The 26,781-nt window shown below is 44.5% G+C and overlaps 11 protein-coding genes across 11 annotated transcripts; 9 read left to right on the top strand and 2 right to left on the bottom strand.

The window, feature by feature from the left end:
- Window positions 1-29: 29 nt before the first annotated feature.
- On the top strand, window positions 30-2,067 carry O0I10_004458 (uncharacterized protein; the record flags this gene model as incomplete). The annotated part of the gene is made up of 3 exons (XM_058484517.1): window positions 30-1,260; window positions 1,382-1,936; window positions 2,006-2,067. The coding sequence occupies 3 exons, from the start codon at window positions 30-32 to the stop codon at window positions 2,065-2,067; spliced, it is 1,848 nt and encodes a 615-aa protein (XP_058344778.1).
- Window positions 2,068-3,435: 1,368 nt separating this feature from the next.
- On the top strand, window positions 3,436-4,173 carry O0I10_004457 (uncharacterized protein; the record flags this gene model as incomplete). The annotated part of the gene is made up of 2 exons (XM_058484516.1): window positions 3,436-3,550; window positions 3,617-4,173. 2 exons carry the CDS (start codon window positions 3,436-3,438, stop codon window positions 4,171-4,173), a joined length of 672 nt encoding a protein of 223 aa, XP_058344777.1.
- A 560-nt stretch (window positions 4,174-4,733) lies between these two features.
- On the top strand, window positions 4,734-5,006 carry O0I10_004456 (uncharacterized protein; the record flags this gene model as incomplete). Its single annotated transcript, XM_058484515.1, has 1 exon — window positions 4,734-5,006. One exon carries the CDS (start codon window positions 4,734-4,736, stop codon window positions 5,004-5,006), a length of 273 nt encoding a protein of 90 aa, XP_058344776.1.
- Window positions 5,007-5,654: 648 nt separating this feature from the next.
- Window positions 5,655-9,709, top strand: O0I10_004455 (uncharacterized protein; the record flags this gene model as incomplete). The annotated part of the gene is made up of 6 exons (XM_058484514.1): window positions 5,655-5,669; window positions 5,728-5,770; window positions 5,860-6,916; window positions 6,980-7,087; window positions 7,157-9,077; window positions 9,155-9,709. The coding sequence occupies 6 exons, from the start codon at window positions 5,655-5,657 to the stop codon at window positions 9,707-9,709; spliced, it is 3,699 nt and encodes a 1,232-aa protein (XP_058344775.1).
- A 299-nt stretch (window positions 9,710-10,008) lies between these two features.
- Window positions 10,009-13,034, top strand: O0I10_004454 (uncharacterized protein; the record flags this gene model as incomplete). Its single annotated transcript, XM_058484513.1, has 14 exons — window positions 10,009-10,312; window positions 10,383-10,643; window positions 10,705-10,829; window positions 10,889-11,120; window positions 11,199-11,345; window positions 11,401-11,420; window positions 11,473-11,632; window positions 11,706-11,890; window positions 11,948-12,259; window positions 12,328-12,484; window positions 12,545-12,636; window positions 12,699-12,779; window positions 12,841-12,912; window positions 12,966-13,034. The coding sequence occupies 14 exons, from the start codon at window positions 10,009-10,011 to the stop codon at window positions 13,032-13,034; spliced, it is 2,217 nt and encodes a 738-aa protein (XP_058344774.1).
- Window positions 13,035-13,241: 207 nt separating this feature from the next.
- Window positions 13,242-14,842, top strand: O0I10_004453 (uncharacterized protein; the record flags this gene model as incomplete). Its single annotated transcript, XM_058484512.1, has 4 exons — window positions 13,242-13,498; window positions 13,555-14,113; window positions 14,186-14,419; window positions 14,477-14,842. 4 exons carry the CDS (start codon window positions 13,242-13,244, stop codon window positions 14,840-14,842), a joined length of 1,416 nt encoding a protein of 471 aa, XP_058344773.1.
- Window positions 14,843-14,990: 148 nt separating this feature from the next.
- On the top strand, window positions 14,991-15,802 carry O0I10_004452 (uncharacterized protein; the record flags this gene model as incomplete). The annotated part of the gene is made up of 3 exons (XM_058484511.1): window positions 14,991-15,240; window positions 15,319-15,490; window positions 15,553-15,802. 3 exons carry the CDS (start codon window positions 14,991-14,993, stop codon window positions 15,800-15,802), a joined length of 672 nt encoding a protein of 223 aa, XP_058344772.1.
- Window positions 15,803-15,924: 122 nt separating this feature from the next.
- O0I10_004451 (uncharacterized protein) lies at window positions 15,925-17,854 on the bottom strand (the record flags this gene model as incomplete). The annotated part of the gene is made up of 3 exons (XM_058484510.1): window positions 15,925-16,100; window positions 16,162-17,673; window positions 17,740-17,854. The coding sequence occupies 3 exons, from the start codon at window positions 17,852-17,854 to the stop codon at window positions 15,925-15,927; spliced, it is 1,803 nt and encodes a 600-aa protein (XP_058344771.1).
- A 1,811-nt stretch (window positions 17,855-19,665) lies between these two features.
- O0I10_004450 (uncharacterized protein) lies at window positions 19,666-21,600 on the top strand (the record flags this gene model as incomplete). The annotated part of the gene is made up of 5 exons (XM_058484509.1): window positions 19,666-19,995; window positions 20,076-20,264; window positions 20,365-20,538; window positions 20,611-21,175; window positions 21,287-21,600. 5 exons carry the CDS (start codon window positions 19,666-19,668, stop codon window positions 21,598-21,600), a joined length of 1,572 nt encoding a protein of 523 aa, XP_058344770.1.
- A 706-nt stretch (window positions 21,601-22,306) lies between these two features.
- Window positions 22,307-22,956, top strand: O0I10_004449 (uncharacterized protein; the record flags this gene model as incomplete). Its single annotated transcript, XM_058484508.1, has 2 exons — window positions 22,307-22,520; window positions 22,583-22,956. The coding sequence occupies 2 exons, from the start codon at window positions 22,307-22,309 to the stop codon at window positions 22,954-22,956; spliced, it is 588 nt and encodes a 195-aa protein (XP_058344769.1).
- Window positions 22,957-23,681: 725 nt separating this feature from the next.
- O0I10_004448 (uncharacterized protein) lies at window positions 23,682-26,757 on the bottom strand (the record flags this gene model as incomplete). The annotated part of the gene is made up of 5 exons (XM_058484507.1): window positions 23,682-24,952; window positions 25,020-25,278; window positions 25,343-25,858; window positions 25,917-26,090; window positions 26,239-26,757. 5 exons carry the CDS (start codon window positions 26,755-26,757, stop codon window positions 23,682-23,684), a joined length of 2,739 nt encoding a protein of 912 aa, XP_058344768.1.
- Between the last annotated feature and the right edge of the window lie 24 nt (window positions 26,758-26,781).

Genomic DNA, 26,781 nt, shown 5'->3' with positions numbered 1-26,781 from the left:
CACCCCCTTACATTGGTCCCTGACATACCATGACAGATATTGCCTTTGAACACTTTGACCCGGAAATAGAGCTATGCAACGTTGACGAAAATGGTCGCCCTATTCGTCCTCGGAAAAAGCCTGGCCGCAAACCAAATCCACCCTCACCAGCTCAACGAAAGGCACAGAATCGGGCAGCTCAACGGGCATTTCGTGAACGCAAACGACGAGAAATGCGTGAAGCTGAAGCCAATGTCAAACGAGCATTGTATGCACGCGATCAAGCAGTACGAGAAGCCAACAAATTACGACGTCGAGTTAAGGATCTCGAGTATGAGAACAAACACTTGAAAGGCTTCATGCTGACACTGAAGCTTGCTTGTCATGCTCATCGAGTGGATGTACCGAACTATTCAGACTCTGGTGCACGTGATGAACTTGGCAATGAAAAGATGATGGAATCCAGCTCCAATGTTATGCCACAGAACCTTGAATTCTTTTTGGATCGACATTCTCATATCGTCAGTCTACAAGATGAGAGTTTACCAAAGAGCATTGATCCACAATCACCTGGCAGCATGAATAATGCATCGACACCATCATCATCCAATTACAGTATCAGCACTGCTCACAACACACAATCCTCCACGCTCGAACAATTCCTTCTTTCTCCACCACAGCATGAAAAGTCGATGCCCGGCAGCTTTGATTTTGGATCAGAAGATCCAAGTTCTTCATCGGAGCCTTTACCACCCTTAGATCTCACTCAGACAGCCACAGCTCTCCTTCCTCAATTACAATCCATCAACAATACCACAAGTCAACTAAGTCAAATCGATCCAAGCATCTTCCAAGGATTGATGCAAACAGAACTCGTATCGGGCTTCATTGATCAAATCACTCGCCCTGAATTCACCATCGATCAAACACCTCCAGAATTAGCAGCTCTCCTTCCACCCGAATGGCGTACTTCTTTACATGATTACAGCATAAGAACTCGTAGCACCGACAAAGGAGACGACGACAATGATGATGATCACAATGAACCCACCATCAAAGCTGAAACCATCGAGACCAACAACGACCATCATATGCCTGATTTGTGGAACTCTCATCAACAACAGGAATCATCGTCATCATCATCATCACCCACCAAACCACGCTATACAGTGGGTCCTAGTGGAGAACGAATTTATCCCCCCATGACACCCCTTGAGTATTTGGATGAAATGCGTACGATTCAACGCACTGACAAGAAAACCTGGGCATTTTTCGAGCCAAGTAAGTCTGGGCGGATTTTCTTTTCGGGAAAAAGGGGGGGTAGGGTTGTTTGTAGGAGATGGGATGTGTGGGAGAGAACTCTCACACACACACTCACATACACGCTCACGCTCTCATTTAGCTGAATTACAACGCAACGTACCTCATGATATCCGTATTGATGTGATCCCTGGTGCCATGATGCGTGATCAAATGATCCTTTTCCAAGATTATTACGATGGCAACGAGTTATTCAATTTCTTATTCAACACGGCCATGTTCATGGGTGGCTCACCTGGCAACCAAGATCATTGGTTTGTACCACCAAGCTTTTTACGCAAATACTGGTTCCTTGTTCCCAATCAGAAACCACCCTTGCGTATGGATAATAGCGTGGAAATCGTCGTCTATCTTGGCAGCCGATTACAAGATGCATTGCAACTACGTAAACAAATGTACTATGAGCGCGAACGATACATTGAACATTTCCCACCCCCTGGTGCCTATGATGTTGCCGCTGCTGCTTCACCTTCACCTTCCTCATGTGCTGATCAATCCGCCATGCAAATCGAAGACGAATCATCGGATCATCAACACCACCAACAACACCAACACGATCAGTTGAGTGATGATAGTAGAGGAGACAACAACAACGATGTCACATTTACATCACCGATAAGAGATGACATGCCAATAGGTAAGATTGGATTGGATGAGGAGGAAGCGTCTTTGAGTGCCACAGACTTATGCCATTTTCTTTATGCAGACATGATCATGAATGTAATGGAAACCATGCCACGATTGACATCGCCACTTCCTTTCGAATGAAAAAGAGCAGGACTTGATTCATCGATAAAACTGTAGTTGTAGTTGTAGTTGTAGTACAAGCATCATTCTTGGTTTCCACCTTTGTTGAGTAGTAGTATTCGTGCATCATCACCCTTATTTATTCCTCTCATCTTCTTTTTTATATGCGATGCGTTTCTTTTTAACATTTTGGACTGGGTCTTGTACATGGGGAAAATCAATTTACCTTGTGGCTCAGAGATTTCCTATATGTGTGTGTGTGTGCCTCTCTATTATTTAGAAGGAAAGGTTGGCAGCTATCATGGCTGAGTTGACAAGGTCCCCGGTAGTAGTAGTAGTAGCTTGTATTGTGCAAAGTTGAAGGATGGCAACAAGATTTTATGCAGGTCGCTATGGTGATGGTGGTGCATCGGGTATTGTTTGTGTTCATGTCGCCATGGTTGCATAATGCCACAAGGTCACAAGTGGGGGAACACATACATCATTTTCGAAAAGGAAAGAAGAATGATTGACGTAGATAGCAATAACAACATTCATCGACTTGAGTTTCCTTCCCCAATTCTATTTTTATGCAGTAAACCGGGAATAGCATTTGCAGAAATAAAGAAAATTTCTTTACTTGTATACTCACGAAAGTGGAATTGTCCTCTACATACACGTATACACATACACAACAACTACCCCATGCAATCACAAAGTTGTCTGTGTGCAAACTTGAATATTATGCAAACGAAGCCAGTATAAAAACGATCGACGTTGCGCGTGAAATTGAGGATTTAGTAGCATCCAACACATGGGTATGTCCGCTTTTGTCCGCATTTCCAAAGATTCTAATGCCTCTTGTCTCTCTCGGTAGATCGGGTTGGGATGCACATGACCTAATTACGCAACATGTCTGGTACAACCTGGAGCACCGATCTCCCGTGCAAGTAGTCAGCAATCACCGTTGTCGGCAGAAATTAAGGGAGACAACAACAACAACCAAATCAAAAACGCCTCATGATCCCATTTGGTTTTCTCGAAATTTGATTGTCAATGTCAACGCCATCATCATCATTTTCTCTTGTTTCTTTGTTTTACACAACATAAAGACTAAGGAGGCAAAGAAGCGGATGTGATGTTATATTATGTACATGATTTTGTTAGCGTCGAAACGATTCCCGAAAGGGCAACGCGGTTGCTACACAATGGGTCCATTTGGCAGCCAAAAGTCAGCGATCTTGATGGTTGGTGCTCACTCCCCCCTCCTCTCATTATGCTCATTCATCTATTCTACTACTACCCACACAACAATTTGAAACCGCTTATAAAAAGGGGGTGGGTTCCCTTCTCATTTGTCAGGTCAACCACACATTACATCCTTTTTTCTTCCACTCTTTTATATCCATTATGAAGTTCCAACTTTCCACTCTTGTCCTTGCCTCTCTCGCTGTTGCCCCTATTCTTGCTCAACAAGAAAACTGCAACTGTGATCCCTCTGATACCGAATGCATTTCAGGCTGTGGTATGTATCATGTATAAAATGTCATCCATCCTATGCATGCATGCTAATGGATTGCCTAATGAATAGTTACGGGTACCAATGATTGCGTTACTCAATGCAAGAATGATACCGATTGCTTCCAACAATGTGTGAAGGGATGGCCTGGTGTTGGCGAATCCGGTAGTGCAGGTGCTGGTGGTAGCGATGGTGCTGCTCAACCTACTGCCAGTGATGGTGGTGCTGCTGCTGGTGCCAGTGGTAGTGATGCCGCTGGTGGTGCTGATCCCACTGCTGCTCCTTCAGGTGGTGATGCCGCTGCCTCTGGTGATGCCTCTGCTTCTGGTGATGCTGCTGCTTCTGGTGACGCTGCCGCAAGTGGTGATGCCGCTGCTTCCTCTGGTGCTGCTGCCTCTGGTGACGCTGCTGCAAGTGGTGATGCCGCTGCTTCTTCTGGTGCTGCTGCTTCTGGTAGTGAAGGTGCTTCAGCTTCATCCTCTGGTGCTGCCTCTGATGCTTCTGGAAGTGATGCTGCTTCTGAAAGTGATGCCGCAGCTGATGGTGAGAGTGCTGCCAATGGTCGTGCTTATCCCCAAATGCTCCTTGGTGCTGTTGCAGCTGCCATTGCCACTGCTTTCTTCGCTTAGATAAACCCCATACCACCACCATTTTCTTTTACATTACCTATCATTCCATTTATTTTGTACGTTGTAATCTAAAACGATCGTATCTGTCACTTGTATATTCAACACTCTTGGATTGTGATGATTTTTTATCGGTGGATGGACCAATCATGTGACTCTAAAGTAAAGGGAGATGGGGTATGCTTCATAGCTAGATGATTGTATATAGAAGAGAAGAGCGATTTGATTCAAGGTTATTATTTCATAGGATGATGGTATCATAAGTGTATCCAATGGCGACGGTGGTGTGTATGTGAAAGAGGATGAAAGATGAGTGGGTTGGGTGGTGGTGGTGGTGATGGTGACGATCTTGGAAGGTGCGTCACAGAAAAATGTCCGTGGTCGATAGCTGTAAACAACTCCTTGTCCATTCCTCTGCCAATCTCAATTGATCAGCAGCTGCACCATTGCGAGCGACCACCTGTTATGACAACGAGAGGGAAGTCCTGTTAGCTTGTTCTACTTGTTTTCTCTTTTCGACATCGACATCTCCCCACTCTTTCACATACACACCTGTCAACATCATGTTTGGATCCAAAGCAAGACCACTCAACCATTTGCAGCGACAACGTATTACTTCCAATCTGTTTGTTATGGTTGCCTTGGGTGCCGTGGCAACAGTGGCAGCACCTACCGTATTTCCATGCCCTGCTTTTGATCAAAACGACAAAGCTGCACGACTTGAAGCGCGTCGAAAACTCAAGGCTCAACAAGGCAATACACCCGTGATTGTCAAGAAGCGACGTACCCCAAAGAGTCAAGAGCAACAACAAGAGCAGCAGCAGCAAGAAGAGTAGACATTAACTATTACATATTTTCAACCACACCCACACATCCATCTTACACGCCACTGTCATTATAGTATCAGCTTTATCCGCAATCATCAAACATGTACACACATTATTGAATCGCCCATATTCCTTCTTCATGTATCATCCTCGCTTATTTAGAATGTGACACGATAAAGCATATCATGAACCTCCTTTTTCCTATAAGAAAAAAGCGCGCGCATCGACCAAGTGATCCTTCTTTCTCCCTGTGAAGGGTGACCCTTTAAACAACGAAATTCTCGGGGATGCATAAGGATGTGAGAAATGTGATGTGATGAAATACAAAGCTGTCGGAAACATCGGGTGTTGTTAGGGAAAAGCGTTGTGCAACACTTGTTGTAGTACAAGCGAGCCACTAAGCGCGCTCATTCACTCTTTACAGAGAGCGAGAAAAAGAGAGCGAGAGAGCGAGAGAGAGAATGAGAGAGAGGGGATTGTGTACAGCTGCTGTTACAGGACTCTCTTTTTCCTTTCTGCACAAATAATCAAAAGTATTACTTGTTACTCATCACTTCTCCTTTCCCCCTTTCATAACCTTTTCTATTTCAACACGCATCACATTTTTGCTACTTGCTTTCTTTCTCCTCAAACCCTCTCGAAACGTTACACACTAACATGACACTAAGCGAGGTAAAGAGAACAAGATGAACACACCCAAAGTGCCATCTCGCTCAATGGTCATTGCTAGGATTCCTCGTTGCAACCACAATCCCCGAGCGATACTCAACAAGGTAGTATATTCATGCTTTATTTTTATCTCCCCGGAAAATGTGAAACCTAGGAACGTATGTATCTCTTACATTTCTCTTTTCAACTCTAGTGGTCGATAATAGCAACAACAACAACAACACCCATTCGACATTGACTACCACCGATGATACTACTACTACTACCATCAAAGATGACAAGCAACAACATGTAGTGGATGATCATGACACCCATTTGGAACAAGAACGCGCGCTTGAAACGGATCAAGATCCAGTAACCGATTCATCAAAGGCAACAGCTATCCCAACAAGTGAAAAGGAAGCATCTCAACAACAAGAAGCTTCTAAACAGGATCCTGCAGAATCACCTGCGGCGGACATTAAGCACGACGACGACAACCACTCGGCAGCAGCAGCAGCAGCAGCAGCCCCTGCCCTCGCATCATCCTCATCACCTGAAACACCCATCACTACCACTACTACAGATACTCCCAATTTGGATACTATTACTACCACTACCCCATCATCTATTGAATCCAAGCAACAAGATGAGATCAAGAAGGATACATCAGAGTCTGAATCTGTGGTGGAGAAGGTGGTGGATAAAGAGGAGGAGGGAAAGATTGCAAAGATGGAAACGGCTGCTGCTGTAGATGAGAAAGCAACAACCCCTGTCTCGGAACCACAGGAAAAGCTTACCGATGAACCAGCATCTGTACAACCTCCCACAAGCGAAGCACACAACTCTGCCACCAACAATATCGACCAAGATGATAATGCTGCTGATGCTGTTGCTGATATTAAGGATGAACAACATGAATCGTCATCGTCACAACAGGATACAATCGATCACAAGGATGATGAACAACCTTCTGTGGCAAATCAGGTGGATCAGAAAGCTCCCACTGACGATGAAACACAATCGTTGGCTGTTGGCGTTGAGGGTGATGCTACTACCAAGGATGCCAAGATTCAACGTACTTTGGCTATTATCAAGCCCGATGCCATTCAAGCCAACAAAGAGAATGCCATCCTTGACAAGATCAAGCAATCGGATTTCGTTGTTGTTCAAGAACGTGAATTGCATTTGACCAAGGAACAAGCGGGTCTGTTTTATCGTGAACATGAAGGCAAGCCATTCTATGATGAATTGACTACTTGGATGAGCAGGTAAGTTTATAATGGCGAATTTCATCTAATATATGCAATGCATTGACACGTGTCCCTTTTTAGCGGCCCCATCCATGCCATGGTGCTTGAAAAGACCAATGCTATCCGTGATTGGAGAGAGCTCATGGGCCCCACTGATCCAAACAAAGCACGTGAGATCGAGCCCAATAGGTAGGTTCCTTGTTGTTGTTGTTGTTGTTGTTATTTATACAAAACATGTCGGCTGATGTGATCCTTTAGTTTGCGTGCATTGTTTGGCACCGATGGAATGAATAATGCCACACATGGCAGTGATTGCCAAACCAGTGCTGAACGTGAAATCGACATCATTTTCAATGCCATCACTTCGACTACTGAAAAGGAACCACTTGAGCAACCCAAGGAGAAAGAAAGTGTCGCAAAGCCTGTGGAGGATGCTGCCAGCAATGATGAATCGGTGAAGCAACAACCGACAAATGCTGATTTGGTTGCCAAGGAGGATGATACCAAAACCAACATTGTGGAAGAAACGACAACGACCGTATCAGCTGATGACAAGTCCAAGTCGAATGATGATGAAAATAAGGAGGTCGAGCTTGCATCATCGAATGAAACGACTACAGCCGAGGAACAGCATGTTGAATCTACTGCCACCACCACCACCATTGATGAAAAGGAAATTGAGAAATCGGTGCCTGTTGTTGAAGAGCCTGGAAAGGAAGCATCCAATGGAAAAGAAGCCGAGAAATCAGTGCCTATTGTTGAAGAGCCTTCAAAGGAAGCATCCAATGAAAAAGAATCTGAAGATGAGACATCCAAGGCAAAGGACTCAGAACATGTGGTCATTGCTGAGACAACTGATTCCTCTGCTACTGCTGCTACTGCTGCCATGCAAGAAAAGCCATTGGAACAATCAACTGCTGATAATGCCGCACCTGAACAGCCAAAGGAAACTTCCAAGCCTAAGGAAGAGGAGGAACTCAAGCCCACCAATGACAAGGCTGACAACAAAAAGGCATCAGCAACACCATCCAAGCCAAAGAACATTAAAAACTTGATGGCCATGTTTGAGAGCGATGGTTCAAAGGCACCTGAGAAAGCAGCTGCACCACCACCAAAGAAGATTGTCAAGGAGCTTTCTTCATCCAAGAAGCCTGTTGAGCAAGCACAAGCTCAAGCTGAAGAATCTGTCAGCAAGGATAAGGTTGATGCATCGAATGACGCCAAATCAATTGAGCACAAGGAGAATGAGCAATCGGCTACCACTATCCCTGTTGTTTCCGAAGAGCCATCTTCTACTCAAGAAGCCGTCAAAGAGGACAAAGAAACCAAGGAGGATGACAAGAAGGTCAACAAAGAAAAAGTGGCAAAGGAGAAAAAGGAGGCAGCTATTGAAAAACAATCGTCCAATGAATCAAGTGGTTCATCCGACAAGGCTTCTGGTAAAAAGACTACCACAACAACAGCAGCAGGTAGCAAAGTGCCAACAGCCACCAAGCCAAAATCGCCTTCTCGATCACCCCAACGCAAAACGGCCACTACCACTGTTTCATCCAAAGAAGAGCGTACCAAAAAGGCAGCTACCACCACAACTGTAAAGAAAACGGTGACTGAAAAGAGATCGGGTGGTGGAAACACTGTTACTACACGCACTGTTACTTCGACTACAAAGCGCATCTCACCCACTTCTGGAGCAGCAGCAGCAGCTGGTACAACAACGGCCAAAAAGACAACCACAACAGCCAATCGTGTGCCTCGTGTTGCTACGTTAGCAGCCAAAAAGACATCACCACCCAAGGAAGAGGAAAAGGCACATGCACCTGCTAAAAAGACGACTACTACTCGTACATCCGTGTTTTCAAGATTGACTGCACCCACAGCTGCTAGTGCTCGTAAACATGCGGATGACAATGCACAAACCGCCACTACCACCAAAAAGACGACTACTGGTTCTTCTCCTCCACGTCGTATCAGCCCATCCAATACTGCTGCCAGAAGCACCGTTGCCACCAAAAAGCCAGCTACCACTACCACTGCAGGTCGTACCACTGTTAAAAAGACATCACCTACTGCATCTGGCACTGATAGTAGTGGTGCTCACACTACAACCAAACGTGTCGTGCGTCGTGCACCAGCTGGTGCATCAGCTACCAAGGCTACTGGAACAACTACTACAAAGAAGGTAAAAACGGGGGGAGGTTGATGAAAAAGGGATATTGTATTTGCAATAAGTAGGCTAAATGTCATTTTGATATCTAGGTGGCCGATCCTAGCAAGCGTGTGGCATCCAAGACCAAACCTGTTGCTGCTGGTGCTGCTGCTGGTGATGATGCCAACAAAGTTGAGCATAAGAGCGAATCGTCTGGATCAGAGGAACAAGAACAAAAGCAAGTGACAGTGATTGAAGAGCCTCCCAAAGAAGAAGATGAAAAAGAGCCTTCATCATCATCAGCAGAAGCCAATGGAAAAGATGTTGTCATGACCGATAACAAGGAAGAAGAGGAGCCACAACAACAACAACAACAGGATGCTGCTGAAGCAGTATTACAAGAGCCTTCTAATGTACATGATGAGGAAGTTGCATCGATTGTTGTACAACAACCTGAACCTCCAGCTACACCTCCCAGTGATGGTAAGGAATCAGCATCCTCTTCACGAGCCAAATCGCCCGAGGTGACCTCTTTGCGTAACAAGTTTGAAACATCCTTGTCCACCAGCAGCAACGCATCCAACGATACCTCTCACCTTAAAGATGCCCGATCCGTCTCTCCTAGCAATCGTGTCAAGGACATGATCAATCGCTTTGCCGGATAGAGTGATTATCTAATATAACTTTTTTGCTTATCATTTCACACACCATTTAATAAACATCCATCGCTAGATCGATATTCTATGCAAATATTCTTCTTCTTCTTCTTTCATATTGTACATAGAGAGTTGTTTTTATTGGAGTACCATAGGAAGGAGATGATTTACTCTATATACAAGCTTTTGATATGATGCGTCGTCATGTCAACCATGCACGTGCTCCCGACTGATTTAATTCTGAGACCGACATTAATCCTTGTGGTCGATATGCCGCTTCTTGAACGACAACACGACACTTTCCAATCATGATGAAATCCACGAGCGCCCTCAAGAAAAAGGGCACAGCAGGAGCCGATGTCTTTCGACGAAAGGACAAGGATCGCGATGCGACAAAGTTCAGTTTCAAATCGGGTTCGAGTTCGAGCTCTCCTTCTTCCTCATCCAGAATTGGTTCACCCAAGGCATCAGCAGCAGCAGCAGCTTCAACAACAGCAACGCGAAAGCCAAAGCCGGCACACCATCCCAAGCAAACCAACATGCCACTCTCCAACAGCCCCATTACCCTCGATCTCCATCGCTTTGCCGATAGCAACATGAACCCGGAAGAATGTATGTTTTATGCAACTGAATAGGATATGACAAGGAGTCGTCGTATTCACTGTAATCTATGTCTATCTAGTTGTGCGACGTTCTCTTGCCGACACCAACGAAGAAGGCATTCGAGCATTCCATCGATCGCTTGTAGAGGCCAAACATGTGATTGGAGGCGACCTTCAAAGGAACGTGTATCGCAACTACACAGAGTTTGTCACCATTTCCAAAGAAGTATCCAATCTGGACGCCGACGTCTTTCGACTCAAGGGATATTTGAACGAGCTCAAGAGCATTTGGGAAGGGTTCGTGGAAGAGGCCAATCCCTCGGAAGATATGAAGCCTATAGGTACATTTCCAATTGACAACGTGAAAGAGGGAACGAGATGACTTATATACAATGCTATTAGACGCCATTGGATTGAATGATGCTATCTTACCACAGAGGAAACACAGCGACATGATACCATCGGATTTGCAAAGTATCTTTCGTGCTCAAATCGCTGCCTTATGGGAAAATGTGGAAGGATCTCAGGTATCTATCGTTGACCCCTGGTATGAGTGAGTAGCTTTTAACGTGGATCCTATGATCAGCGCTTTGTAGCTTATACCCAGGGACGTCATATCGTGAGAGAATGTGCCAACTTTTTCGACATCAATCCAAAGACACTGCAACCACGTCAAGCTGTGCATATCTTTTTGTTGAACGATTGCTTGTTGGTGGCATCTCGAAAGAAGCGTTCGGCAACTTCAAAATACAAGCTAGTGGCAGATCATTGCTGGAGTCTTGATGAGGTTACTATTATTGATGTGAAGGATTCAACAGGTAAAGCAAAAGAGTAAGGTGGGAGGATGAATGTGTGTGTGTGTGTGTGTGGAATCTTAATGCATGATACGTGTATAGCCGCTGTCAATGCCATCAAGATTTCGGTTTACCCCAACACCTACATCTATCGTTCCGAGCGTCAAGAAGACAAGTATGCTCTCCTACATGCATACCATCGCACCATGGATGAGAACAGTGATCGTCAGGATGATGCTTCCAATCCAAGTAAGTATAAGGATAGGATTTGAGAAAGAGATGGATATTAATGTTGAGTGTCTAGTCGGCTTTAGGAATGGCAAGGTAACCACGTTTTATGGATTGTATTGGCATTGGCTGACAGGAGTTGCTTTAGGATGCTGCAACAGGTGCTGGTGAGAATCAACGTGCTAGAGAGGGTCAAGATAGCGACATTGAACCTGGAGATCGGAAATGGTTGGAGGATTTGCCGGATGAGCTCGAGGTGGTGATTGCTCTGCGACAGTTTGAGACAGCTGTTGGCTATATTGAGCAAGGTACATGTAACATTACATCATTGCTATGCAGGTGTATTGATTGTTTGTATTTGTTTGTTTTTGTCTTATATAGCCAAAAAGATGCTTGATTCATATCCTCAGCCTACTCCCTTGTTACGTGCCAGCAAAAGCAGAGTCCAAAAGTATTCCGAATCGCTCGCATCCATCATCAGTCAAGATCTCCAAAACACGCTTCTTACCAAGCTTCAATTCCAACGCCTTGTCAATTGGCTCTTGCGGTTGGATAAGGGTGATGAGGCAAGTATGATGTGTTATGTGTGTAACGGAAAGCTGACGATGGAAATATGTATCCAGGCACGCGAGGTGTTTTTGAATACACGTTCACTCATCATCAAGAAACGCATTCGGCAGTTGACATTTGAAGGTGACAGCACAACGTACATCAACGAGCTTGCATTGGTGGTCTTTACTCTTATTCGTAACACGTGCGAATGGTATCGAGATTCTTTCAAGCAAAACGAGATGGCTTCAAGATTCATTACTTGGGTGCGAGAGCAAACAGAGATCTATGCTGATATCTATAAGCGACAAGTCTTCAACCATAGTCAGCTCAACTGCCAGATTATTGCTGATTGTTTCAAATCTACGCTTGATCAATGCTCCATTGTAAGTATCGGAATAACGGAAGGCAAACCGGATAGCTGAGCTAATGAGGGGTGTCATCCGATCGATAGCTGCGCAAAGTGGGTCTCGATCTCAAATTCATGCTCGAGGATTTCTTTTTGGACAATGTGCGCGAGACCGTCCTTGCCTATGAACGACGATGCGCTGACAAGGCTGAAAAGTTTGCGCGTGGCGACAATTTCAGCGTTGTATCGAGTCAAAACTTGGGTATGGAAGAATTGGAATGGTGGGAAGGGACTTTTTTGACTGATTAAGAGGGATTTGTAGGTGGTGATGTCCGTGTCACATCCAGCGTTATCAGCTTTTACAATATGCTGATCAAGTTTGTCAATGATATATGTCTCATCGCTAAATTGCAGGTACGGTTTATTTTCACGTGCTTTTGACAAAGAAAATGCCGCTCAAACTCCACTTTTTGTAGTTATACGAGACCGTAGTGCGAAGCATTTCTCGAGTGACAGAACATTATCTGCGTACGATGGTGGATCAATCAAATGGCCAGGTAATCATCATCACTACTACATGTGATAAAGTTGATTGAGCTGATGGAATGGGTAAAATAGCGGTCTGTGGCTTCAATGAATATTGGTTTTGTGCTTGACAACGTGGTGCCACGAGTTTCTTCACAATTGAACGTGAGTAATTGAAACAAGTCAGTGAGATGTCAACGTCCTAACTCTATCTATAGCGACATTTTGATCGGCCGATACCCGAGTTGGATTCCTTGCGGGCAAGGCTTAGAGGACTCGCCAATTGATCATGTTTTTACGGAGCACGTCCCTTTTAATTTCCTCCCCATGACAATCGTGATCACAACTGTTTCGAACCTTCTTTTCTCTTTCACACCCTCTCTCTCTTTTCTCCTTCCCCTTTATTTACAATTTGCAAATAGCATATTCATAAAGAAACGACAACCTCTCCACTACATTCATACACGCTACAATCTCTCGCTCTCACTCTCCTCATGCTCCTTATCACTTGGGTTGCCTTGGAAATAGCATTTTGGTTTTATCTTTACAACACTAAGAGGCGATTTCAACAATACGTCAAACCACAGACATTGCCTACAAAGAATGAGCGACAGCAGCTATTTTGGAATTGTTATCACACCATCAAACATGATTTGAAAAAGTGGTTCGAAGGATGGTTTTATATAGCCAGCAGCCCTGATCGTGCGCATCCCAACTTTAAGGATATTCATCGAGACAATGTGGCCACTTGGTACGTACGCAGTAGTAGGTTTATATCCATGTCGTAATGCTCAATGCATATATTAGGTTTGCATGGGCATTTTGGGTGGAGCAGCTTGACCATGTGCTTTCAAACAACGAATGGGCTCAAGAAATCGAGTGGATGATCAACACCATCGAGAAGGATTTTGATATCGAATTTCCAAAGGGCTATAATGAAGATATTCAATGTATTCGACCGAGCTTCGATCCTGTACAATCATTACACCGACCACTTGCGTTGTACTTGGCCAACTATGTCATGACGTGTGTGTTCAATCGTGTGCTGCTTGAATGGTTTTGGCAATTTGAACGAGGTGGCACGGACTTGCCAGGTGTCATGTGGGGTCATCTCCTGAGACCCTTCCATCATCAGCCGCCTCCACCAACAACAACGAGTGATACCAACAAGTTCAATCATCTCGTATACTGGTCTCTTGTGCCATCAGCATCTCACAAGACATCGCGTGAAGTTCCCATTGTCTTTGTTCATGGTATTGGTGCAGGGCTCACAGTATACGCTGAATTTATTCATCGCCTGGTTCGACTTGGACGACCCATTTTCTGCGTGGAGCTACCTTATGTTTCAATGCGCATGGTAGAGCATGTAAGTTACTATTACGTTGCTATGGTGATGATGATAATGATGATGAACCATGCTTTATTTCCTACTACATAGATTCCAACGCCTGAAGAAACAGTGCGAGAGATCGAGATGATGTTGACAGCTCATGGTTATGACGAAGCTGTTATTGTGGCCCATTCCCTTGGTACAGCTGTTGCTAGTTGGATAGCCAACCTTGCTCCAAAGCGTGTGGCTGGTCTGGTTCTTGTGGATCCCATTTGTTTCTTACTCAATTATCACCATGTTGCATTCAACATGCTCCACCGTATTCCAAAACGAATCATAGAGGCAAGTGCACGTTGTCTTAATGTACTACCATCCTCATCATGCTAATGAACAATACAGTATCTTATACACTATTTTGCATCCCGTGAGCTTTACATCAACTACTACATCAGCCGGCATTTTCAATGGTATCAAACGATCTTTTTCGCTCATCCACCATCAACGACATCCGATCCTCCACCTTCGCCTGTACCACCAGAACAACAAGGACCATTACGCAATGCCACAGTGTTCCTATCCGAAAATGATGCCATTGTTGACAGCCCTTTAATCACCAAATATCTCTATGATGCAGGAGTACAAGCACGTCTTATGCGAGATATCGGACATGCCGAGTTCCTTGTCAATGGTCAATGGAAGGATGAGATTGTGACCGAAGTTGAAAAAGCTGTTAGTTGTATGGAGGATGAAGGATTGGGATTATAGCGCACATGCATACCAAAGTTCTCAATAAAGAATTTGGCATGGGATAGCCGTGATACATAGAGAAATCGAGTGCCTGAAATAATGAACCTGCGTCTTCCTTCCTTCTTTCTTTTTCCCCCTCAGACCCATCGTCGTCGACCCAGCAGACATGCTTCAACATGATGACACGGTGATCCTCGCCTCACTTTCCTTGACCCATGTCCAATTCGACGCCCAAGACAAGATCGCCTATGCCTTCGCCTACATCACCCTGTTGCCTCTCGCCATTCTTGTGTTTTATGCATCTGTCATTGTCAGCCGACGCGAGATGGCAGGCATCCTAATGCTACTCGGCCAATTGACAAACGAGGCTCTCAACGCAATACTCAAGGAGTATCTTCAAATCGCTCGTCCACACTGTATGTTCACTCTTTCCAAACGTGGGATATCGTTTGTATCACGCACTTATCGACTAATTATGCACAATGCATGGATAGCTCATCTTGGTACTGGTTATGGGATGCCGTCAAGCCATGCACAGTTTATGGCATTCTTTGCTGTCTATGGTTCCTTATATCTTTGGTCATGTATGCGGCTGGATCATATCATGTACAAGGTCCTTGCAACACTGGGTATGGTTTCCTTGTCCCTTTTGGTGTGCTATTCTCGGTAAGTGTGATTGTGGATCACATGACGCAAACAAGGTGCTCATTGTTATCCCTATCAAAAAGTATCTATTTGGAATACCATAGTGCAATGCAGGTGGCTGCAGGGATGGGTGTTGGTAGCCTGTATGGGTTGCTATGGCATTGGATTTTGGAATTTGTTATTCGGCCCTCGGGAATCATTGATCGTCTCTTGGATACCCCACTCGCCAAATTGTTCTACCTACGGGATATGCGTGCTATCGACAATGTCGCAAGATGGGAATATCATCAATGGCTGCAACAACGTCAAAAGAGTAAATGTAAGACCAAATAAAGTTTTACACTGTATATGCTTATTGGTTTTTTATTACTGCAACAACTGTTTCAATGAAAAGGGAGGCGACGATGATTATGAATAGTGTGCTATGTATCAAGGGCAACAACATGTGGAACTTTTTAGAGCTGGAAGAATACCAAAGTCGTACCGACCATGGCAAGCGAGGACACAATTGTCAAAGCCTTGGCGTCCGATACAGCACCATTGTCGTGGTTTTCATCGTGACCAGCGGATCCACTTGCATGCAACATGCCAAGGGAGGGTGCAGCAATATGGCTCGTGACCGTGGTATGTGCTATGATACATTGAGCGTCAACATTCAAGTACTTATGCATATGACATGTAGTGTATATTACCTGTGACAGTAGATTGCGATTGTTGGCTATTGGCAGGAGCAACAAGCTTGGCAGCATCTGAAGCAGCATCAGCATAGGGAGCTGGAAGATCCGAAGGCAAGGCATCAGCGATATCCGAAGGCAAGGCATCAGGAACAGGCATATTGGAACCAGTGGGAAGATCTGCTGGCACGGGATCGACAATGGGAGTAGTAGGAATACCACCTTGAGGAGAACCCATCTTGTGCTTGTGATCATCCTCATCATCATCGTCGTCGTCTTCATCATCATCACAATCTTCGTCATCTTCATCGTCATCTTCATCAGAGCTCTTTGCATATCCAGCAGGCAAATCGGATGGGATTTCATCCTTGGGAATATCGGAAGGCAATGCATCAAGAGGGATACCAGAAGGCAATGCGTCAAGAGGAATATCAGATGGCAATGCATTGAGTGGGACATCAGGGATTCCTTGTTCATCCACCAAGTCTTGAATCATATCCTTGAGTTTGTCCTCATCGAATTTGTCTTCGGCGGCAACAGACGAAGGTTCAGCAGCAGCAGCAGGCTTTGGCAAAAAGTGATCAAGCAAATCATGATCCAAAGGAAGGTCCTTGGGAACAACACTTGGAGCAGCATCAGCAACAACGTCTTGAAGCAAGTCCTTGATCTTATCCTCTTCCTCACTCTCATCAGCCAAAGGGGATGGTGTTGTTGTTGTCGTTGCAGCATGACGCAAATATTGCTCAATCAAATCATGGTTCAAGCGGACACCTTTAGGCATGTTCATGAGGAGATCTTTGATGGAGGGGATGTCACGTGAATTGTCATCGTCTTTGATGTTGTCAAGAATATCGGGAAGATCGGGAACGTCAATGTCGGGCAAGTCGAAATCAGATGATGGGATCTTTTGTGGCAATCCTTTGATGGTTTTCGATTCATCCTTATCCCAGCTACTATCATCATCCCAGTCTTCGTCATCCCAATTGTCATAATCATCCTCCTCGTCATCGTCACAGTCTTCATCGTCGTCATCATTGCCATTATCGGCAGGCTTTGGCAAAGGATTGGGGAAGGTATCCGAAGGAGAAGGCTTATCATCATCTGGCAGTGGGAAAGGTAAGATTGAAGGTGTAGGCTTGATACCATCTGGTAATGGGAATGGCAAAATAGAAGGAGAAGGCTTGCTACCATCTGGCAAAGGGAATGGCAAAATGGATACATCATCATCATCGCCATCATCGCTTTCAGCAGGAAGAGGGAATGGTTTAGGTGTTGGCAAAGGAATTTCGTGGATCACATTGGGAATATCAGGGATCTCTGGAATATCATCCACCATATCTGAAGCAATGGATTGAACGGCAGCAGTGGGATCAGCAAGGAATGAGCTGACAGAAGCGATTTTTTCGGCAATGGATGAAACCGATTGGATGCCTTCGACAATCTTGGGTGGCACAAGTCGTCGTGCACATTGCTTATAGCAATCCTTGGAGGTGATGCCGCATTCCACGACACATCTTTCCATGTCTGCCACTATAGAGAGCATCAATGTGAGCAACATCATGCAAGACCAGCAACAAGGGAATCAAGTACACGTACCACAAGCATCTGTGCATACCGTATCACCTTCAGCACAGCCACAGATCAGGCCCAACGAAGGTTGAGAAAAAAGAGCGACAAGGGTGGTTGCAAAAACGATTGAATAAGGGCGCATACTTGTTGTGATGCTGAATAGTAGTATGGTATAGTAGTAGTAAGTTTGAGTTGAATGGTTTGGACTTGTGATGGAAAACTTCGAGTTTAAATAACCAATAACTTTAGGGAATTCGGATCCAAGCCAAGGAGCTATATCGATTCCCGGTATCCGTTTCATTTGCCGTGGCATAAGGTGTAAGCCAGTCTACCGTGAAAGATCGACGCATGAATTGGTCAGTTTTTGCAATAGCCCATACAAGAGCCGAACGCTGGTTTGCACATGGACCATCATCCCCTTTACACTTGGAGGCCTAGAATCCCTGGTGAAAGGTGTATCGGTTTCTCGGAAGGAATCATGGTCGTCCTCGGTGCACACATACAACAACATTTACACTTTAAGTCACCACTTTGAGCTGCTATCCCTAGTCAATCTCATGAAGACATACAAATAAATCACCAAGGATATTCCTTATTGCTACTATGCCACCCCAAGTTTCCATAGCAACGACTTGTCCATACAACGTTGGATGTCATTAACAAGATCAATATTGAATTCAAAGGTCCTTGTGTGTGTCATTGTAGAGCTATAACATTTCCATGTCAAGTGTGATAAAGTTCTTTGCATGCATTCATTGCATATAGATGACTGCCAATGAAGCGTATCATTATTAAGGAATCGATACTTTAGATTATGCGGTAATAGCAATGGTGTTATGCATCTTGATCCACGTGCTGTGTTCTAGGCAATTGGAGTTGTAAGGATATTTGAGAGCCGCTGGTAGTAAGAAAATCATCATTGATCCATAACCTCCAATAACGGAAACATCCATTCTCCCGGATTTGTTTGAGATCAATCAACAATGGGATACCACCCCAAGAATAGCAGTTTGTTTTGTGTATAACTAAATCAGCCTACATGTCACCAGCCTATGTACATATACATCTCCTTGACATTTTGAAACCCCCTTTCATCAATCCCTATTAGTAGTAGAAAAGCTTTGTGCTTGCATACGACATCGTTAAGGGGGTTGTGGTGTATGCTAACTAATTGCATGTCGCTGCAAGCAAGGTATCATGCATGTATGTAAGTAGGTATCGATCGTGGCTATTTTTGTTGTGTTTGCGAGGCACATGCGACTTTTTTTGTTGTCAACTCTACCACCTCAAGTTTGCTAGATGGCATACATACGCCTAAACATGGGGGCCAATGTGACAATTTTACTGCAGCGCGTGCATTACCTATGTACCCCTGTGTCCAATAACGTGACATTGATTGTGCTGATGCGGATACGAGATCAAGAAAATCTAACATGGAAAGCTATCACATACACGTTGTTGGTGTATGATGGATTGGTATTTGACTATGCAGATAGGGTTTGTGTAAAACTAAAAGCCGAGGGATCCCGATGTCATGTTCAAAAGAGCCTTTTCAATAACAGCTATGGTGGCGATTAACATGTTCGCCGATGTGACGCCCGTAAAGATGGGGATAGGAGAAGAAACAAAGAGGAGAACATGATATTCATATTGGACACGCCCGCCTGTTTGCTTTAGAGATCTCACCCTTGACTCCTGTTGAGGTGTTAAACCCCCTTGTGTTGACCCCTTTAACAGCTTTTGTATATATGTCGCTTGCAAAGTGACCGTCCCAAAAGCCAAGACTTGTCTAATGCTTCTTTTTCTCGATTTGTATCACCTTTTTTCATTCCGGTACTGACTGACCAGGGCAAAAAAAGGGCTCATCATTTATAATTTTCTGTTCTTTGCTTTTCTTTTCAAAAGCACCTGCATGTGCTATCGATCCTATCCAAGGCCACCACCACCATCATCATGTATTTAGTCCACTTTGATCATCTTGAGCAGCAGCAACAACAACAACAACCCTATCGTACATCACCGCCGCCTATGGAACAAATTGTACATCCTACAGCAGCAGCAGCATCTCCAACACCAGCAGCTGCAACCACAACCGAAGAACAACAACAACCCCATAATCAATCACGACGACCTAGCTACGTTGACGTGAATGCATTATCGAGATACGCTGCAGCCACCGAAGAGACACCAAAGCCGATCCATTGTCATAAACGACAACAGCCTTCGATTGATGTCAACACCTGCCGACGAAAACTCAGTCTCTATGGTGACAACCAGAGTCAGGCACGTGCTCAAAAATTTTCCTTTTTTTGTACTTTTTACACGGCTTGGCGCTGACAATCTATGTACCACTCAAATTGCAGATCATCCCCTTTGAGAAGTCAGCCGAACAAGCAGCCTGCTATTATCATCCAGACACGGGTTGTATACAATCAAAATCACTGCTTGATATTCAACATGGCAACCTTGGTCTCCAAGAGCTATTAACAAAAGATCGCTATTGGATTGATATCATGTCACCATCGGTCTCGGAAATGAAGATGATAAGCCAGGTATGTTGTAGTAAGGAGCCTTCGTATAAAAAACACGAGCTGCTGGTGGTGATGGTGGTGAGGAGGATCCAAGACTAATCATTGTTGGGGGTTCATATAGATTTTTCGAATCCATCCATTGACGATTGAAGACATCCTATCACAAGAGACGCGAGAAAAGTGTGACGTATTTAGAGGATATCTCTTTGTATGCTATCGAGCATTTGTACAAGATGGCCAAGTGCTCAAACCTGTAAGCTTTTATAACATTGTGTTCAAAAAGAGCATTCTATCGGTAAGTGTACAACAACGTGTGTGTCACCTTGTGCTTCAATGGCGTCTAATTGTGCCGCTACGTCACTTGTAGTTTCATTTTAGTAGTATTCCCCAGCTGAATCGAGTATACCAACGCGTCGATCATTTACAAAATTACATGTCGGTGACATCTGATTGGATCAATTATGCCATCTTGGATGAAGTCACCGATCAATTTGCACCTTTAATGCATCAGCTTGAAGCTGATGTGGATAGTATTGATGACCCAGCCATGTTACTCAAGGTCAACCACGATGAGACGGAGATGGTGATGCGTATTGGAGCATGTCGTAAACGTGTCATGCAATTGTATCGGCTTTTAGCTTCCAAAGCGGATGTTGTCAAGGCGTTGATAAAACGATTACAAGAAAGCAGTGGCAATGGCAGCGACAACAAGGTAGGCGGCTTGGTGGATGCCCCTCCTACCAGCATGCCAGGAACAATGATGCAGCATCATTCCATGATGGGACATCGACGAGGAGGATCATCCTCCTCTTTTGGATTTATCAAGGATCACAAAGGAAGCAATACCACGAAACGACACAATACCACAAGTGAAGAGGAAAGGGGAAACAACACATTGCCGGATGTCAGTTTGTATCTTGGTGATGTGCAAGGCAAGTGCTTTGTCCTGTGATGCGTGGTGCGCTGCATGTTGTGCAACCTTGAGCGCCCACATTTATTACACAGATATGTTGCTGAACCTTGTTTACCTATTTCCTTAATAGATCATCTCATTACCATGCTACAAAACCTCAGCCATTATGAAACTGTGCTAGCACGAGCCCATTCAAACTACCTTGCACAAATATCAATCAAGCTATCTCAAACCTCCAACTCGACCAACGATGTCATTGGGCGGCTCACTGTATTTGCGACGATCCTGCTGCCAATGAATCTTGTCACTGGTCTCTGGGGAATGAACGTCAAGGTACCTGGGAAAGATTATGACGACCTGCTATACTTTTTTTGGATCGTGGCAAGTCTAGCTCTCTTTGCCATTGGAGCATTTACCCTTGCTAGACGGTTTCAGTTTTTCTGAATAAGAAAAAGAAAAAAAGGAGCTCACACGGGGTGGTTTTTGGTGTGTGTGTATGTGTATGTGGTCTATTGGAAATGATGTACACACCCTTCTTTGAGGGGAGATGACTCTTTGTTTGATTATTTAGAGAAGAAAACAATCTGCTGTTGATTTGCTCACAAGGCAGCATTGTGATTTCAACACTTTTACAGACATGAAATAATGCGGGCGGAGTACATTTGCCATTTCGGTCCGCTAGACCGCTACAATGCAAAGCCGATATTGGGGGTTAATGGGGGGAGAGAAAAGTGGGATGAAGAAGTGAGGGGGGATGTTAAAGCAATATGTAATACGTAGAGAAGAAGGGGTTCCGCTAATAATCGCGAGGGTGATTACGGTTCATGAGACAAAAGAACGAGCCAAGGAGGGAAGGATGAATTACTTTGGATGTCACTTGCATAGTAGAATGCTATACAAGTAAAGAGAGCCGTGCGCTGCACGCTAACAACCCTTTGCTTTCTTTTCTAGACGCACACCTACACACTCACACACACACTTAGTCCCCCCCCTTCCCTCTCTATCTATTCCCCCAAGTTGCTCACTTTTCAGCTCTTCCGCCCTATTCTTTCTTCTTGGTTCTTTCTTTTCGCTTTATTCTTCACATACACTCACACACATACACGTATCACTCTCACACCTTTTCCTTTCTCTCTCTCTCATATACACGATGCACATGGAAATAACTCAAGCCGCTGATTTTCTGGGTCGACTACTTCATTCCAAGTTGGACCAATCCATGCTTCAAGCATTTAAAGAGCAACTGGCCGATTTATTAAAGCAGCGTTTTGTCGACCATTGGGATCCACAGCAACCGTATCGAGGCAACGCATTCCGTGCCATCTCCAACTTTAATGGCCAATTGGATCCAGTTCTCGTTATGGGTAAGTCCATTGTCAAGTGGTTAGTCTATCGTTTGACCAAGGTGCTCATCTCGAGTTGATAGCTGCAGAGAAGGCTATGGTACCGCCTGCGTCGATCCACGCTCACTTGCCACGCGACTTTGTATTATGGATTGATCCATTCTCGGTTTCTTATCGGGTGGGTGACCATGGAAATATCATGACACTCTTTGAGGATCGATCGCGTGGTCGTATCACGCTTAAACCATTAGCGGCGTCTTATATCCAACCAAGAACATCCACTCCCATTCGTATCTCGCCACCAAGTAGTCCAGAAAATAGAAAGGTCAAGAACCATATTCATCAACCATCGCCATTGGCGAAAGATGTCTCTTCTGAGCAGGAACAGCAACAACAACAGCAGCAGACTCAACAACAGCAACAACATCAACAACAGCAGTTGGTCTTGGCAAATTGAATTCGTGCATTGTGTCCAAGCAACACAACATCATCATCCCTCTCTCTCTCTTCCTCTCTCTCTCTCTTTCTCTTTTTTTTACCCCCCTCTCCTCCTGCTCCTCTTTTGTGTTCTCCTCGTTTTTATATCATCCCACACTCTCTCACACATATCCATTCTCACACTAAACACCATTCACGCACGCACCATTATTCAATCACATTACACAAACATCTCACGCACATACTCAGTTTTGATTTCTTTCTCTCTCTCTTTTTTCCTTCCTGTCAGTTGTAAATGCATTTGCTTTTTTGTACTTTGTTTCCTTGATCAAAACAACAAAAATGATGATATTATGCAATCATGGTGATATATATTTCCAATAGATTAATGCAAAAGAAAGAAATAACATGGTTCTATTTACACAAGGGAGAGAAGGGGAAGGGGTTGATAAAAGATGTGAGCAAGTTTCCTTTTTTCTCTTGTCGTGATGGGGGAGTGGAAGGAAGGAGTGTGAGGGTTGTACAAACCATCTTGTCAAGAGAAAGAGAGAGAGTGTGTGGGGGAGGGATGTCAATACAAATATATACGATATATAAAAACAAGAGCGAGTGGGCGAGTAAGAGAGTGAGCGAGAGAGAGAAGGAACGAGGGTATTGGCCATAAGAATCAAAATGCAAGAAAATGTGTTCATCGGAAGAGGGATTGTGTGTGTTGTTGAATGCCTGCTGTAATGTGTTTGTTGCTTAGATGTTGACGAAAAGATTCAATGCAGAGTTGTTGCCACGATTCTCAAATGCCATTTGGACGTCGTCATCGGAATTGATAGTAATTAAATCACCATCCTCATCCTGGTATTTCAATCGTAACATGTCGCTTGGTTTGAGATTGGCCACAAGTCGGATTTTTCGTTCAACCTTTTCCATGAGCTCGGTAAAGGTCACTTGTTCAGCAACCATGATCACATAGATGCCATCATTGTAACTCAGCTTGATCTTCACAGTGCCAGGAGAATTGGGTACAGCTGCCACAACACGATCCACTTGTGCTTGTTGCTGTTGTTGTTGCAAAGAAGCCATCTCTGATAAACGAGGTGTGGATGATACATTGCGTACACCATTGCTCAAAGTAGGATCACGGTTGTAAAGCGTACGAGAATTGATAGGTACTTGTGGCATATCATCCCAATGGGTGATGTTGTGAGACTTGTGAATGTTGGGGCTACTTTGCGATCGAACACGTGTATGGCTTCTTGAAGGACCTGTAGGCATGGGTGGTGGCGATGAAGGATTGTACATATCAGCTGCTGCTGAATGTGAATGACTCCTTGCAGGAACCACTCCCAAGGGTCTGAATTCTTCCGAGTTGGGTGTCAAGACATCCGTAGCATTGAGGAACTTGGTTCCAATATCAACAAGGGGCGAATCATCACCACGACGATGCCATGATGAAGATGCACTGGATGAAGTACGAGTCGATGTTCCCGGTGACGATGGGCTGGAAGGTGGTGGGGATGCTGGGTATAAGCCATAGTCGTTGGGTGATGGTGATGTCGCACTTGGATAGCCACCTCCAGTGCTGCGAGGGATGGATGATAAGCTCATGCTAGGCATTGGCATAGGTGGTCTATTGCTGTTGTGCTTGTTGTTGATCATAAACATGGATGCGTCTTGGCTGTTGTTACGCATCATCTTGGGTCGCATACCAAGTGCTTGTTGTGCAGATACAGAATTGCTACGTGACCTGGCGGCGGTATGTAAATCTTCTTCATCTTCATCTTCATCATCGTCGTCATCATCATCATCCAAATAAAGTCCATCTCCTCGACCCTGGGAGCTGACAGGGGTCATTGGAATACCCATCGATACAAGATGTGTATTAGGCACATGAGACTTGTATGCCATCTTGACCTTGTTAAGCGTGTTCTCCCATAACTTGAGCAATTCCTCATTGCGAAACTTTAGAGAAAAACGTTCCACTTCTCGATCCTTGTACTCAATAACGAGCGTCCAGGTGCCTGGCAGCATAAATGTCAATAAACAAGATACAAAAGGAGATTGTAAATCACACACAATTATGCATACCAGGATGAGAGCGATTGTTTACATTGAGGATACGATTGGTGAAAATGCATCCTTTGTATTGAAGACTTGCACGACGCTTCTTTTTGATCGACAACGTGTTGGATTTGGTCAACTTGTTCTTGGCTGAATCCTTGTTCTCTTTGCAAATCACGAGAGCTTTTTGGAACAAGTACATTTGTAATTCACGTTCCTGATCATTGCTTTCCATAACAAGCTTGTTCTGGAGCAAGAGAGCACCATGACCATCCACAGCATCACGCTATAAAACATAAAAAGAATCAGCCTCATCATGCTACTTGGGTAAAATCACATGTTGTAATTACGTCTGATTCATCAACACGTCGTTTCAAATCTTGAACAGCTTGCATGTTCTCATGCTTGCGTTGTGTCTCGTTGACCTTTTCGGTTACTCGCTTGATGGCTTCCAAGCCTTCTTCCATCTCGGCATAATGGGGCCAATCGCTGCTGGTGGTCTTGATCAGCTGACTAAGAAGCAATGGATACTTGCAGATACGCTGTACAGGCTTGATCAACAAGGAAGGCAATTCATATGCTGGATTGAGAACGTGAGCCAATTTCTCCAGCTTGGGGGTTTCTTGCACCACGAGGTCTTGAGCAGAATAATAGTTGGCACAATAAGGCTCGTATACGGCAAATGGCTCCTCCAATTGTGAAAACAATAAGCAAAAGCGTTGCTCCTCAGGGGCATTCTCGGCCATGTTCTCCAATTGGATGAGGAAACGACGTTGAAAGTCGACGAGCGTATTGAGGTTGCCAAACAAATAATGGATGGTATCAGGAGCAACCACTTTTTGGATTTGCAATTCACGCATGTAATTCTATTGACATAAACAATAAATTAGCCATGTTTACGGTGATGGAATCTAATTAACTTGCCTGCAAGGTTTCAAGATCCTGAACGTATTTGCGCTCTGTTTCCAATAACTCAAGAACGACCTTGTCGCGAGTATCCTTGGGAGCATTGGGATCTGAGTTTCTGTTGGACGATCGAACGTTGATCACGCCATCTTTTTCCAAGAGTTGAATCAGCTTGTCAACAGTGTTTACGACCTAATAAAGTAAATTTAGTACGACCATACACATACATGCATCAACAACAACAACATCCGACGGGGCCCCATTGACAAGCAGTGTCATGTGACATATGCATGCACGTATCCAAGGAGACCAAGAGAACAATGAAATCATTTTTGCTTACCTTAACAAAGCCATTCGTATCATCTTGATACAAATCAGTGATTGTAAATAGTTGGTCTTCGGTGAACTCTAGCTGGTCTCTGCAGGCAACAATGAAATGATACACGCTTGCTTTGCAAATGTTGACTTGGTTGAGAGTGGGGTTTTGGTCCACTTTTAAAGGACTCTCAGTCTTCAAAGCATTGAACAATGTGCACAGGGGCGAACCACGACGACAAAGTGTCCATAGTTTGGAAAGTGGATCTCCACCAGTGGGTGTGGTTGGTTCTGGCGATGAGGGTGATGACGATGGTGGCATGTTCTCAGCATCGGCAAGGTATTGTTCCATGCCTTCAATGGCGGCTAGTTTGTCGAGTACAGAGCGGCAAGTGTGATAGAGGGAAGAGCCCTGTACAGCTGGCTTATTGGTGGCGGTGGGCAGTGTTGGTGTTGGTAAAGGATTGTCGATGACTGAAATGTTGGGAACGTGTGGAAGTGTTCCGAGCGAAGGCGTCCGTCGCTTTAGGGCTAAGGTAGCCATTGTATCTGCAATCAATGATGCGTT

This window comes from Lichtheimia ornata, assembly GCF_029851405.1.
Source record: "Lichtheimia ornata isolate CBS 291.66 chromosome Unknown scaffold00016, whole genome shotgun sequence".
Taxonomy (NCBI): Eukaryota; Fungi; Mucoromycota; class Mucoromycetes; order Mucorales; family Lichtheimiaceae; genus Lichtheimia; species Lichtheimia ornata.
This window is presented reverse-complemented; position numbering and strand designations above follow the sequence as displayed.